Source organism: Emys orbicularis, chromosome 1 (assembly GCF_028017835.1).
Source record: "Emys orbicularis isolate rEmyOrb1 chromosome 1, rEmyOrb1.hap1, whole genome shotgun sequence".
Classification (NCBI taxonomy): domain Eukaryota; kingdom Metazoa; phylum Chordata; order Testudines; family Emydidae; genus Emys; species Emys orbicularis.
This window is the reverse complement of record NC_088683.1, coordinates 49,596,830-49,609,789: the sequence shown is the minus strand read 5'-3', so window position 1 is coordinate 49,609,789 and position 12,960 is coordinate 49,596,830. Positions and strand designations below refer to the sequence as shown.

The window sequence follows — 12,960 nt, the reverse complement described above, 5'->3', positions numbered from 1 at the left end:
GAAGGGTTCCCTGTGGAAGGAGGAAGAGAAGTGGCAAGGTGTTTGCTTCAAGGAAGTTTGAATTTCATCCATTTATAATGTTCTCTGTACAAATAATGGTGCAATAAACAATTACCATAGTTATGGAAAGAAGAAAAGGGAGTAAAAGAACATAATGTAACAGAAAAAAATAATCGTATGTTCACTGATTGCAGGTGGCTGCTTCTTTATTTGGGTTGTGGTTTCTCAAAGAGTAAGTATTGACTGCATTTTATTATGGGCTTGGGGATTCTCTTTCTGCTGCTGCTTTTTGTAAAAAAAAAAAAAAAAGCCTCTTGATATCTGTTCATGAAGATCCTTAAGGCTAGTCAAAAACATATAAGAACGGCCATACTGGGTCAGACCAAAGGTCCATCTAGCACATTATCCTGTCTTCCAATAGTGGCCAATGCAAGGTGCTCCAGAGGGAATGAACAGAACAGATAATCATCAAGTGATCCATCCCCTGTCGCTTATTACCAGCCTCTAGCAAACAGAGGCTAGGGACACCACCCCTGCCCATCCTGGCTAATAGCCATTGATGAACCTATCCTCCATGAATTTATCTAGTTTTTTTTTTAACACTGTTATAGTGTTGGCCTTCACAACATCCTCTGGCAAAGAGTTCCACAGGTTGACTATGGAGTGACAAATTAGTTGTGTTTTGTACATGCAGGTTGATGTTCAAGAAAGAAAAATCACCCATATGGATTTAGGACAATTGGAGCTTGTAGATACTACTCGTGTAATAGTGATAGTAAAAGGAACTAAGATGCTTTTGAACTTACTGTATTTTTTTTTAATTGCATTTCATAGAAGTGCTGCAAATGCGGCAAATATAACACAGCCAAAAAATGCCAGCTCTGATGGGTCCAACAGCGCTACAGTGATTGTCACCGACACTAGCAACTACTATGTCTTTTATATTTACGTGGGAGTGGCAGATACCCTGCTTGCCTTGGGACTCTTCAGAGGTTTACCCCTGGTGCATACTCTTATAACAGTTTCCAAAAGTCTTCATCAGAAGATGCTGCACGCAGTTCTTCAGGCACCTATGTCAGTCGTCAACTCTTTGAAAGCAGGTAGTCAAGATAGAAACTGACTGACAATGATTTATGCCTTTGATTTTAATTAAAGAGTGCTTCATTCTGTTTAAAGGGCACCATTGTTTTCTCTACCACCTCAGTTCAATTTTAAATGTTGCTACATCAGAAGTAATGTATGAATCTTGTAGAAAAGCTTGACTGCATTTTAAGTACCACACATTTTAGATGTCTGCTTTGGTTTTGAAATATCTCCTTCAGGTTTTATAACAGTGTAAAAAAGACATAAAAACGGACAAGAGCTGAGTTCACTTTGGATAAAACTGTAGTATAAGATACACAGTCAGCTCTACAGTAAGTCACTGAAGGTCAGATTCAGATACCCTTACTCACACTAAGTAATGCCTTACTCAAGGTAGTCCCACTGAAGTAGATGGAATAAGGTGCTACTCAGCATGAGTAAGGGTATCAAAATCTGTCCCTAAAGTTGCTGGAGATTTTGTTACATAACTAATGCAGTAAGTGCCACTGTCATCTGTAAAAAGAACAGGAGTACTTGTGGCACCTTAGAGACTAACAAATTTATTAGAGCATAAGCTTTCGTGGGCTACAACCCACTTATTCCTGTCCTATCCTCATTTACTAGACTATACTTAAGAGTAGATAGCAGGAGACACTAGTAAATAGAAATGCACCAAAATGAGTCTCCATTTCATATAAGTCCTTCTTATTACTAATTCTCTTCTTACTTTCTGATATCATTATGCACATTAAGTCTGCTTGGAAGTCAGGAAGCTGATATTTTGAAATCAAATACCATGCTAATGCACAGACTATCCATATCTATTGCAAAATCTATTGCATGAGTGGTACAGCCTGTCTGCCTTTGTCTCTCTTCCCCATCCCATCTAAGCATGCATCTTCTATTGCACTAACCTATTCTGTGTTTTCCTGGGACTTCACTAACTAAAATAAAAGCTGTAGGGCTAAATTCAGTCCTAGTGTAAGCAGATGTAACTCCATTAACAAAAATGGAATAGCACTTAGACCAAGGCTGAATTTAGCGCAAAAACTTTAAAAACATCATCTCAGTTAACATGTTCCATATGCAGAAAAGCTATTGCGTTAGTTAGAGCTGACATCTGTAGAACATACTCATGTAACAACGAGCCCTTTACCTGTTGCTTTATTTCTGTTCTTTCTATCTGTAGGTGGAATACTTAACAGATTCTCTAAAGATACAGCCATACTGGATGACCTACTGCCACTTACAATATTTGACTTCATTCAGGTTTGTAAAATCAGAGTTCTAGATATATTTGTTTATTTAGTCTTCCCCTGCAGTCACACAGCATGGATAACATATCATATTAAATAAAAAGAACTAAGCAAAAAATTAGAATTCAACATACATTTAGCTGCTTAGATTTTTTCCACCTTCTATTTAGCTGTAGGCCATGATCTTAGCAGGATTCAGGAAACAATTGGGCATTTAGATGGATAAATATCTCCAGAGTTATGGTAGTAAATACTTTTTAAAAAAAGTTTTGGAAAGTATATAAATTCCTCATGCTTCAGGGCACAAGCCATCTGCTAATTATTGTGGGTTTGGTGGAAACATTGCCTACTACATGGCTACTTCCTCTGAAGCAACTGGTACTAGGGACTGTCAGAGACAGGATACTGGACCGGATAGACCATTGGGCAGATCCAGTATGGCAAGTCTTATGTTCAGTAAGAATATATGAAACTTCTTGAATTATAGTATTTTGGCAAGTCAAGAAGCAACACTATTAAAAACTATATTGAAATGAGAGAAATATGCAGCCAGATTTTGATGTAGCCCAGGAGTTGTGTATTACAACTTTGGAGACTTGACTTTAGAAGCAATCTAAGGGTCCATGCTCAGGCCATTGAAGCTCTGATGTATAATGGCGAGGCTTCGATTTTGATAAGGAGACCGGTTTACTGTCTTAAATGTTCTGGTTAATTTAATTCATGTACCTAGTACAGCTGGTTGGGAAATTTCCATCGGAATGCTTTTCCAGTGGAAAATGCCCGTTTCACAAAAATCAACAGTTTTCCATGGGAAAGGTTCAATTTTGAAAAAATAAAAATCAATATTCTGTAGGCAGAAAATGAAATTGACAAGAGCTTTCCAGGCAGGCAGCCAGCAAGCAGAAAAATTCCATTTCTCCTGAAATGGAATTTTTCAGAATTTCTGTCCCATAAAAATGTGGTTTTTACTTTGCATCCCATATTGAGATACAAACTTTCTTGAAACCTTGAAGTTTTCCATGGGACAGAAATTCCGTTTTCTGAGTTTAAATTATAGGTTAAAGAGACGTTAAATTACAGTCTGTGAAGGGGAAACCCTGCTTATATTCTAGACAAGAAATGCCTAGTTAGAAGGGAAAAGAAGCACCTACACAGAGCACTCAAAGGAGGTTCTCATAACTAAAGAGTCAGTTATGAAATGTAACTTATATCTCCTCTGAAGCAGTCAGTCCAAGATCCCATTTCAAACCAGATAAGCAGTATTTAGGATTTCAAATAGCCAACCTCTTTACATGTGAATAACATAGTAGGGATTAGGCTTTAGTATAATGTTATTCATTATAATGACTTCACAAAACTACTTGAAAGCATGTACATTTTTAAAATTATACTTCTAGATCTGCACTATTAAGAATTGAACTTATGAAAATACAAGGGCACTTATTAAGCTATGTGTGATATGGCTCACTGTGGAAGTTCCACTTAGATATACAACTCCATTTTATACATTAGGATGTTTCAGGCAGGAAGCACACATGTTCAGACTAAGAGGGTGCTCCTCTCTCAGAGGCCGCAAACGAGATATCCCGAGCAGAGTCGTGATTTCACACTGTTTGTTCTTGGACATTACTTTGTATGCCTAAAAGTCCCCTTTTAGTTTTCTTCTTAGTTTTCCATTTTCCATTAACAATTTGCTTCAGCGACTATGATCCATGAAGCCATTTCCTCTGGGGACTGTGGCCCAGATCCTGAAAAGCAACTCCCAGTGGGAGTTAGGCAGCTAAATACCTTTGAGGATCTAGGCGTGTCTCTCATTTCTACTTCTATTACTCATGCAGGCAAGATCAGATACAAAAATGGCACAGCAACAGTAAGGACAGTGTAGCACAGATTTGTAACCTCTGCAGAATTCAAGAGAATGATAGGAACCTGTGTTAAAGCAGGGTCATCACGGGACTATGATTCCATGTGGAGTCTTTAATTTGGGAGTTATATAATTTGACTGAATTTCAGATGAATGATTCATTCTCCTCTTAAGGTTACAATGGTTGTTACATTCTGCATTATGAAATGACGAGCAAACACAAACACTCTTGCATTACCACAAACCAGTGCAACACAGCCTGCAAAATTATAACCCATGCTGCATCAGCCCAAAGATTCACCTCTTAAAACAAATGTAAAATACAGTGAAGTATCTCATTGTTTACCATTGCAGTTGCTACAGTAGGTGTTTGTCCATAAACCTTAGTGCTCCTATTACATTGCTTAGATTCCAGATGAGGATTTTTTAAAATGAAGACTCAAAAAAAAAAAAAAAAAAAAGTGAAGGATAGGAAATTTTTCCTTAGAAAAATTTATGTTAATATAGTGTTTGTGAAAGACACCAGACTGAGATCATTGGAAACTGAACTCCTCTCTTATAGTCACAGACACCAAGAGCAGCAACTGTGCAAGTTTCTTTCCAGCGTGAAAGTTAATTCAGTGTCCATGGCCATTCAATCCTCACCTTCTGCTGAGATTGCCAGTTGTCAGGAGGTTTTATGGTGGTATGAATATTTGTCTGCTAGAAAATGATTTGAGACTACTATTTCAAAACTCAACAGTTTTCAGTCACTTACTGATGGGGCCTGGATTCAACCAGTGATTTAGAGGTGAAAGTTATCACCTTTTTTGCAAAGCAGCTCTTGCGGTATCTAGAGGCCACGGATTTACTTGATTGAAGTAATGAAGGCCTCAAGGGGTGATTCATCACCAATCTCTAATCTGTAAAATGAAAATGTATTTCATCAATACTATTTTTTCTTTCATCCTACAGTTAATACTGATTGTGACTGGCGCCATAATAGTAGTCTCAATTTTACAGCCCTACATCTTCCTGGCATCAGTGCCTGTGATAGGAGCCTTTATTATGTTAAGGGCATATTTTCTCCACACTTCTCAGCAGCTGAAACAACTGGAATCTGAAGGTATGTGTGATGCTTCTTGGGGTACCCAGTGCCGTGAGTCACCTTGTTGCCTCCAGAGCTAGAGAAACTTGCTTGCGACAGCTGAGCAATAGCTCCCCATCACAACCAGCCTGTCATCCCCGCAAGTATTCTCATCTGGGTTACACCAGCCTGGCCTTTGTTCTGTAGGTAGATAACAGATGCACCCCAGCTCCTGAGACACTTCCAAGTATCCCCCGTCACTGGCTACTCACAGAAATACCAGATGTGCTGTCCCCAAAGGAACAGAACACACCAGCTTGTTAGATTCAACTCAGGGCCAACACTTTGATTTACGCCATAGCACTTCAATATATTTATAGTTAAAACAAGAGTAAGTTTATTATTAAATAACAGAGATTCAAAGTGTTAGCAAGACAAGGTATTGGAAACAATTGGTTACATATCAAATAAAACCATAACACACAACCTAAATCTTAGACTAAACTAAAATTATTTCCTTGTCTTGATAATTCGAGCTTATCCCAAAGTCAGCATTTTTCAGCAAGGATTGTTGAGATCTTTTCCCCCCAAGACACAAGCCGTTCTCACAGCTTGTCCCCTCAGTAAAACAGTACAGGAGTGTCTGCCTTGCCTCCTAGAAATACCCACAAATGTCATTGTCCTTACTCAAGATAACCCTCTGTGGTTTGTTTTTTCCCCCTGTGTGCCCCTCCCCTGTTGATTTCACATCTCTTCATTAATATTTGACTTTGTGTGTAAATGGAACATCTATTATATTAGGTTACATCAGAAACAGGGAGAGAGAAACATTTCTTGTGTTAGAGAAAACTTGTTTCTTCACCTCTATTGGTGACACAGACTTTAAGGACACTCATTTCTGGTACAGACACATAACTCCTTAAATATCATCCATACAAACATTTTGCAATGATTATGAAGATGAGTATGACATAAGCTTTTATTAGAGACCTTACATGACACTCTTTGGTGAACTAGAATGTTCATACCAGACTCAGGAGACACCTGTAATCTCCTTGCACCCTGTGTGTGCCCCTGGCATTAACAGATTCTTGGGTCACTGTACAAGCAGCCAAATTTGTAGACACTGAAACCCACAACAAATAAATGGAGAAGCAATTTACCCTTTCACCTTTTCTTTGCCTTCTCTGGTACAAGATTCCATTGTCTGCAGGAGCAGAACATTCATCTCCCCTGATAGCCAGTGCTATTACTCAGCCAGCAAATAAGGAGTTCCCTCCTGCCAAAGAGTAACGAAGAAAACAGATTTAAAGTTGGGCATCACCAGTGAAGCTGAAAATAAATAATGACCTGAAATAGTGTTTTAAAAAGATTAGATGTACTTGAAAATTTGAGATCTGGCTTTGTCGGTGCTCAGCACTTCTCAGGGATAGGCTCTTTATGCGGAAACATATTTAGAACATGTAATGACAACTCTATTTTAGAAGCAAGGGTTTGGCTTGATCATTTATTCAGACAATGTTGTGGCTTCAGGACAGACCTTCAGCTCCTTAGCATCTCAGTCATGAATGTCAGATATTGATTATTACCTTTGCTTTTGGTTAGAGACAGGCCTGAATTGTGAAGTTCAAAGGGATCATTATACTTTTGATGTGTTGCAAAACTTCTATTAAAGGTTTGTCAGTACTCTGCAATTCAGAGCGATGAGGCATTTTCTATTTGTTAAAAACGTTGCCTTGCTTAGTTCTCAGAACATTAAGGAATTAATTTTTGTTGGGTTTCCTCCATGTGATATCTCAGTATAGCAGGGGTTTCTACAAGTAATTATACTAGCTGCAAACAAATAAAATGTTCGCTCATAGATTATACATTGAATGAAATTTCATCACATTTATAGGACCACTATTACCATATATCATGTCCTATGAGTATGTTGATGGTATTTGTGAAAGAAAAATAAGAAGATACATATAATTTAAACAAATGAAGATAGTTATATTGTTGAGTGGGGTTGGGCTTTTTGCTCATTTCTGTTCTGAAAGGTACTGAAGGATGAGTGTTTATAGTGTTTTTAATCTAAATACTTTGCAGCCCGGAGTCCAATTTTCACACATCTTGTTACAAGCTTAAAGGGGCTATGGACACTAAGAGCTTTTGGGCGACAGCCATATTTTGAAACCTTATTTCACAAAGCACTGAACTTACACACAGCGAACTGGTTCCTATACCTGTCCACACTGCGCTGGTTCCAGATGAGAATAGAACTTATTTTTGTCATCTTCTTCATTGCTGTGACATTCATCTCTATTGTGACTACAGGTACAGTAACTTTACTGAGAGATTAAAATGAAAGCTTTGCTTCTGTTTAAGGGGCCAGATTTAGAAACTATTGCAGGATTGTATAGGCTGAAAACAAAGCATTAAAATAGCAAATTTATTGTTATTCTATCAAAATATTGTGAGTTATCAGTTAAACTAGAAATGACGTAATTAATATGATCTAAAATCTGATGTTTTACAGAATTGGCTGAAAGAGTTAATTTGAAAGTAATATCCAGTGAGGAAAAAACATGTTAAAGTGAACCAAAAATGTCCTACTCAGTACTGTAACTATTTAAAAAATTCTCTATGTTAATGCAACTGTGCACCCCCATACCAATAAATGTACACTTACATGGTGCTCTTCAACTGTAGAGCTCATAGCTTTAGCATAACTAGGTTAACATTACTGTTCCCATATGAGAAACAGAAAGATTCGGTGAACTGGATAAGGTCACCCAGCAAGTCAGAAACAGAACCCATGTTTCCTGACTCTCAGCCTAGTGCTCAATCTACTGAGAGAGTACAGTTTAGCACCTCCCATCCAGAATCCCTGAAGTGCTCACAACTTAAACTAATTATAAAACTATGTATGGTATATGCTCTCACCATCTCACTCATTGCTGAAATGCTCCCACTGTTGGATAGAAGTTGGCGGCCGTTGACCAGCATAGTACCTGTACAGTTCAAGATGGAAAGCGAACATCTAAATGAAGTCATAGAGAAAATCTTAGTTAAATATAATGTATTTCTTCAGAAACAGAATGTCTCAAAGCCTGTCTGCTTTGGTCTCTCTTTGCATGTTAAAATTACTGAGCCCTGTGTAAAACACAGCAGTTTTAATGAGTTTTTAATATATGTAATATGCTGTTATTGTTATATGTATATTTTGGTTCTTGTTCATGTGCATTTGTCCCCCTCTCCCAAATTTTACATTGATCTTTGAATTCAAGTCAGAAAAATCAAAGCAGATTGCACACGAAAGCATGAGTTTTACCTGATTTTAGGGAGAAAACCATAACCCACCCACCCCCCAAACAATTGCATTGCACAGCTCTAATTCTACTGAATCAGCAACAGCTTTCAGACAAAAGATGTGCTTAGAATGCTAATGCATCCTTTGCCACAATAGATTTCAGGACTTTAGCATCGAAGCCAAATGTGTGCATGGATTGGAGAGAAGGGATAGACCCTTCTCCAGGTTGAAACTGTGATTTTTTTAAACAGTTAACATAAAAAAGGGCATGAAAAAATACGTGCTTCTTATGGTGGCTATTTGCAGAGCCCTTCCACAGAACTATAGCCTTATATTCACTCCAGGAATTCTCCTCAGTTCTCTATTCTGCATTTTGTATTGAGAATTTTCATGAAAGGTATAGTTTAAAAATAACAAACAGAATGGTCCTAAATACTGAGTATAGAATCGATTGAGTATTTAGCTGGATTTCTCATTTAGTTAATAACATCCACATTGTGCTAATTAACACATTTGTAAGAACCCAATAATTTGCAAGGCAATTGTTCCTTGATTTTTACTTGTCCAAATGCTTTCAAAATAGCATTAATAAATATTGGGAGAGGGAAAATCAACACCGTCAGTTAGTCCGTTTAATTTATTTGAATATAATCATTTACACAGAGGTTACCATTAAAGAGTCAAGATTTACCAGCAGCTGTTCCCACAATAGTGGGAACAGTATGAGAGATATCACAGTTAGGGTCCTGTCTTATGGGGTGCAGAATGCCACCTGTGAGATGCAAAATCAGGTGGCATTTCCTATTCTGAAAATAAGGGAAAACCCTGATATTACAGCTACCATTGCACAGTAATTCTTGGAAGATGTTAACTTTAAAGGTGACCAAAGTACATGGACAATTTCATTGTGATGCTGTACTGCAAAAAGTGTTACACTCTGACCTAAATTAGCAAAATGTGATCCACAGTATGTAGCCACATTTTTTTCTCTAGGACAACACAAAATATGAAATGTTTGATGCCTAATCCCATTCTTATTGGGGTCAATGGCAATACTTCCACTGACTTCAAATGACAGCAAGATAGGCCCTCAGCTACCTGTACAATTATATTTCAGTATTTGTCATATTTTAAAATTGAGAAAAACAAAACATTAGAGACTAAAAACATTAATTAAATATTCTTCCAGATATAGAGTTTTAAATTGATCCAGACTCTATCCAGAATGGGGAGTGCCAAGGTTATGAGCTGTGTCAGACAGGAAGTCTCTCTTTTGTAAATTTATTTGAAGTTCTACTGCCAAGTATTGTATATTACATGTACAGTTTTCTAGCACTGTGATTACTAGAAGCTTGACACAAACTCAGGAGAGAAGGAATTTAGAAGAATCATTTTTGCACTAATGTGGCAGTGTTCTGCAGAAGTCTACAGCAGACTATTTTCAGATAGTTTGGCACAAACTATACTTTGCACTTAAACATTGCCCTTTTCAGCTAAGGAGCTCAAAGAACTTTATGATCATCAACTCCAAGACAACAAACGTCATTAAGGTGGAGTTAACACCAGACCACCACTTTGCACCATCTATAATCATTAGTGTGCAGCTGGATTTCAGACAACACATTTGGATTTAGATGAAGTTTTGCAGTTGTGTATTTGAATAATTTAATTCTCAAATTCAATAACATTGTGCTAATTTAGCTGCATTAATACATTCAGCAAAGGCAGAGTTCAGATATCCAAATTTCATCTGCCCAGATTTATTTTTTTCATTTTATCTGTTTTTCCTCTTAGAAGTTACACAAATTTGTATCATAATGTTCTAGCTCCTTTTACACCTTTAAAATGACATTATCAACTTAAAAAAGAATCACTGTCTGAAAATGTTTACCCACTTTACTTAAAACTAATATTTCAAGGGACTAACTGAAAAGTTACAGGGAAAAATCATGGGGAAGCAATCTTCACTCTTCCCCCTTGTTTGTTTATCTTGTGTAAGCACTTTGTATATAGTCAAGTTCATATTACTCAGGAAAACAAACACAATTTTAATAAATATGAAAGTTTGATTATGTGTGTATATATATATATAGATATAGATATGGGCAGGCAGACAGAATGGCAGGTGCAGTACCTGAAACTACTTTGAATTTGTTTTCTGAAAGTGGTCAGATTTCAATAGGACCATGTTCCTTTTTATTCTTCAGATTTATAATTACTTTGATAAAGGGAAGGAGTCTATAAAAAATGTACAGGAGGTTGTTTTTTGAAGCAATGGACAAACCAGAGGAAGGTAGCTGTAGTATAACCAAAAACTTTTATCCAATTTGACATCTTAAGCCTTGTATACAATGGCATGTCAGATTCAAAACAGAACCATGGAGGGATTATAGTACTCATGACAGTCTCTGAATTTGCTGAGAGGCAGCTAAACCCTATTGATATTAAAGGCAATCAAACAAGCAACCCACAAAAAGTCATACCACCAACTCTCAGTAAATAGTAAGAAAAATTTGTTCTCAATTTGGGCAACAGATGAAAACCCAATCTTCAGCTTGTGGACTAAGCAGATTGAATTATCTTGGTGGTGGTAGCATTAAAATGGAACTCTAGTCACAAACCTCTCCATAATTAATTCTTTTGATATCTAGATTTGACAGATGAGGCATTTTATAGATTCGCAGAGTCTAGAATGAAAAACTTGAGGGCAAGTAATTAAGGTCACATAGGGCCTGAACCTGTTCTCAATTTAATTCAGTGCTAAAATTCCCCATTAACATCCATCAAAACAAGAGCAGATCCATAAGAATATAAGAATGGCCATACTGGGTCAGACCAAAGGTCCGTCTAGCCCAGTATCCTGTCTTCTGACAGTGGCCAATGCCAGGTGACCCAGAGGGAATGAACAGAATAGGTAATCATCAAGTGATCCATTCCCTGTCGCCCATTCCCAGCTTCTGACAAACAGCAAGCCTAGTATCAATGTCAGGAGTAGAACCCAGAATCCCAACTCCCAGTCCTTTGCTTTAATTGCTAAAACATGCTTCCTCTTTGAACAGCAGCAGCAGCAAAAAAAAAAAAAAAAAAACAAACACACACACTTTTACTGGACATTCACATTTTGAGATATACATACCCATTTTCTCTTCTAGCCATTGGCTTTTTATTTGCATGTAATCATATTTATAGACAGTTTTTCCCCCCGCCTGCAGGTGAAGGGCAAAGCAAAGCTGGCATTGTTCTAACTTTAGCCATGAATATCATGGGCACCTTACAATGGGCAGTAAACTCAAGCATAGATGTGGACAGTCTGGTAAGTATAGAAAGCAGCTTGTTTTTATTATGATTGTTTATTATTATTATTACTACTTGTCTGAAGAATTGTCTTGTCTTATTGTTTACTAGTTTGTTTCTGAATTGTGGCTGCAAGGCAGATACACCAAAAACCTCCACTCACAGCTCTGCCAGTAACAGTCACACTTTTTCACTACAGAGACAAATTTGTGTGGTGATTCTGAGATCAAAAGTCCACTGGAATTATATATGGGGACAACAAATAATTTCACGTGGGACTTTAAAAAACAAAGCCAGATAGATTTGAAGTAGTGAGGGGAGAATGTCAAAAAGGATTGGATTTGGTTTGCAAGGACCAGGGGTTATCCAATGCTTAATGCTCAGTCTATTTTAGGAATTTATACTGCCACCCATCAGTGGGGCATCCAAGCAACTTCCAAAAAAATTAATAGCAATTGTGAAGGCCCTAGTAAACTTCCTGGAGTGTTTGGCACTTCTTCCTTTTTGCTACATAAACGCTGAAGACCGCGGTAGGGGGTTTGTTTTTGACTTCCATTAATTTACCTCTTTTAAAGGTTGATTTGTTTCAGAGTAATTGTTATTTTTAATTTATTTATTTAGGGTCACTTGTGGGGTTTTTTATGGGAAGTAGAATGTTTGATGCAATGTTCACTCACAGCTACCTAAACTTTTTGAGAGACAAGGTGGGAGAGGTAATACCTTTTACTGGACCAACTTCTGTTGGTGAGAGAGACAAGCTTTCGAGCTTACACAGAGCTCTTCTTCAGGTCTGGGAACAGTAGTCAGAGTGTCCCAGCTCAATACAAGGTGAAACAGATTGTTTAGCATGAAGGAGTTAATACAAGTTGTAAAAGACCATTCAAGGTGAAGTGGGCAATTCATACTGGGAATAAACTTTTGAAGATGACAAAGTAGGCTGAAAACTCCTAAAAGAGTACGTTTGCTCATGCAATTTCCAGCCTTTTCACTTCTGACTAGAAACTTAGAAGAGTGAAAAGGAGGTAGGGAAGTTATCAGACTCTTTCACTGATTAATTTAAAACTGTGTTAATTGCATCTACCTTGAACGATGTGCACTACAT

General features: G+C 37.4%; 1 protein-coding gene across 1 annotated transcript in view; it reads left to right on the top strand.

Annotated features, from left to right (window-relative positions):
• Positions 1-12,960, top strand: part of CFTR (CF transmembrane conductance regulator) — a 134,572-nt gene that overhangs the window by 74,087 nt on the left and 47,525 nt on the right. The window contains exons 16-21 of the mRNA XM_065401426.1: positions 195-232; positions 835-1,100; positions 2,273-2,352; positions 5,158-5,308; positions 7,361-7,588; positions 11,777-11,877. Coding sequence (XP_065257498.1) covers positions 195-232; positions 835-1,100; positions 2,273-2,352; positions 5,158-5,308; positions 7,361-7,588; positions 11,777-11,877 — 864 coding nt within the window. The remainder of the gene's footprint in view (positions 1-194; positions 233-834; positions 1,101-2,272; positions 2,353-5,157; positions 5,309-7,360; positions 7,589-11,776; positions 11,878-12,960) is intronic.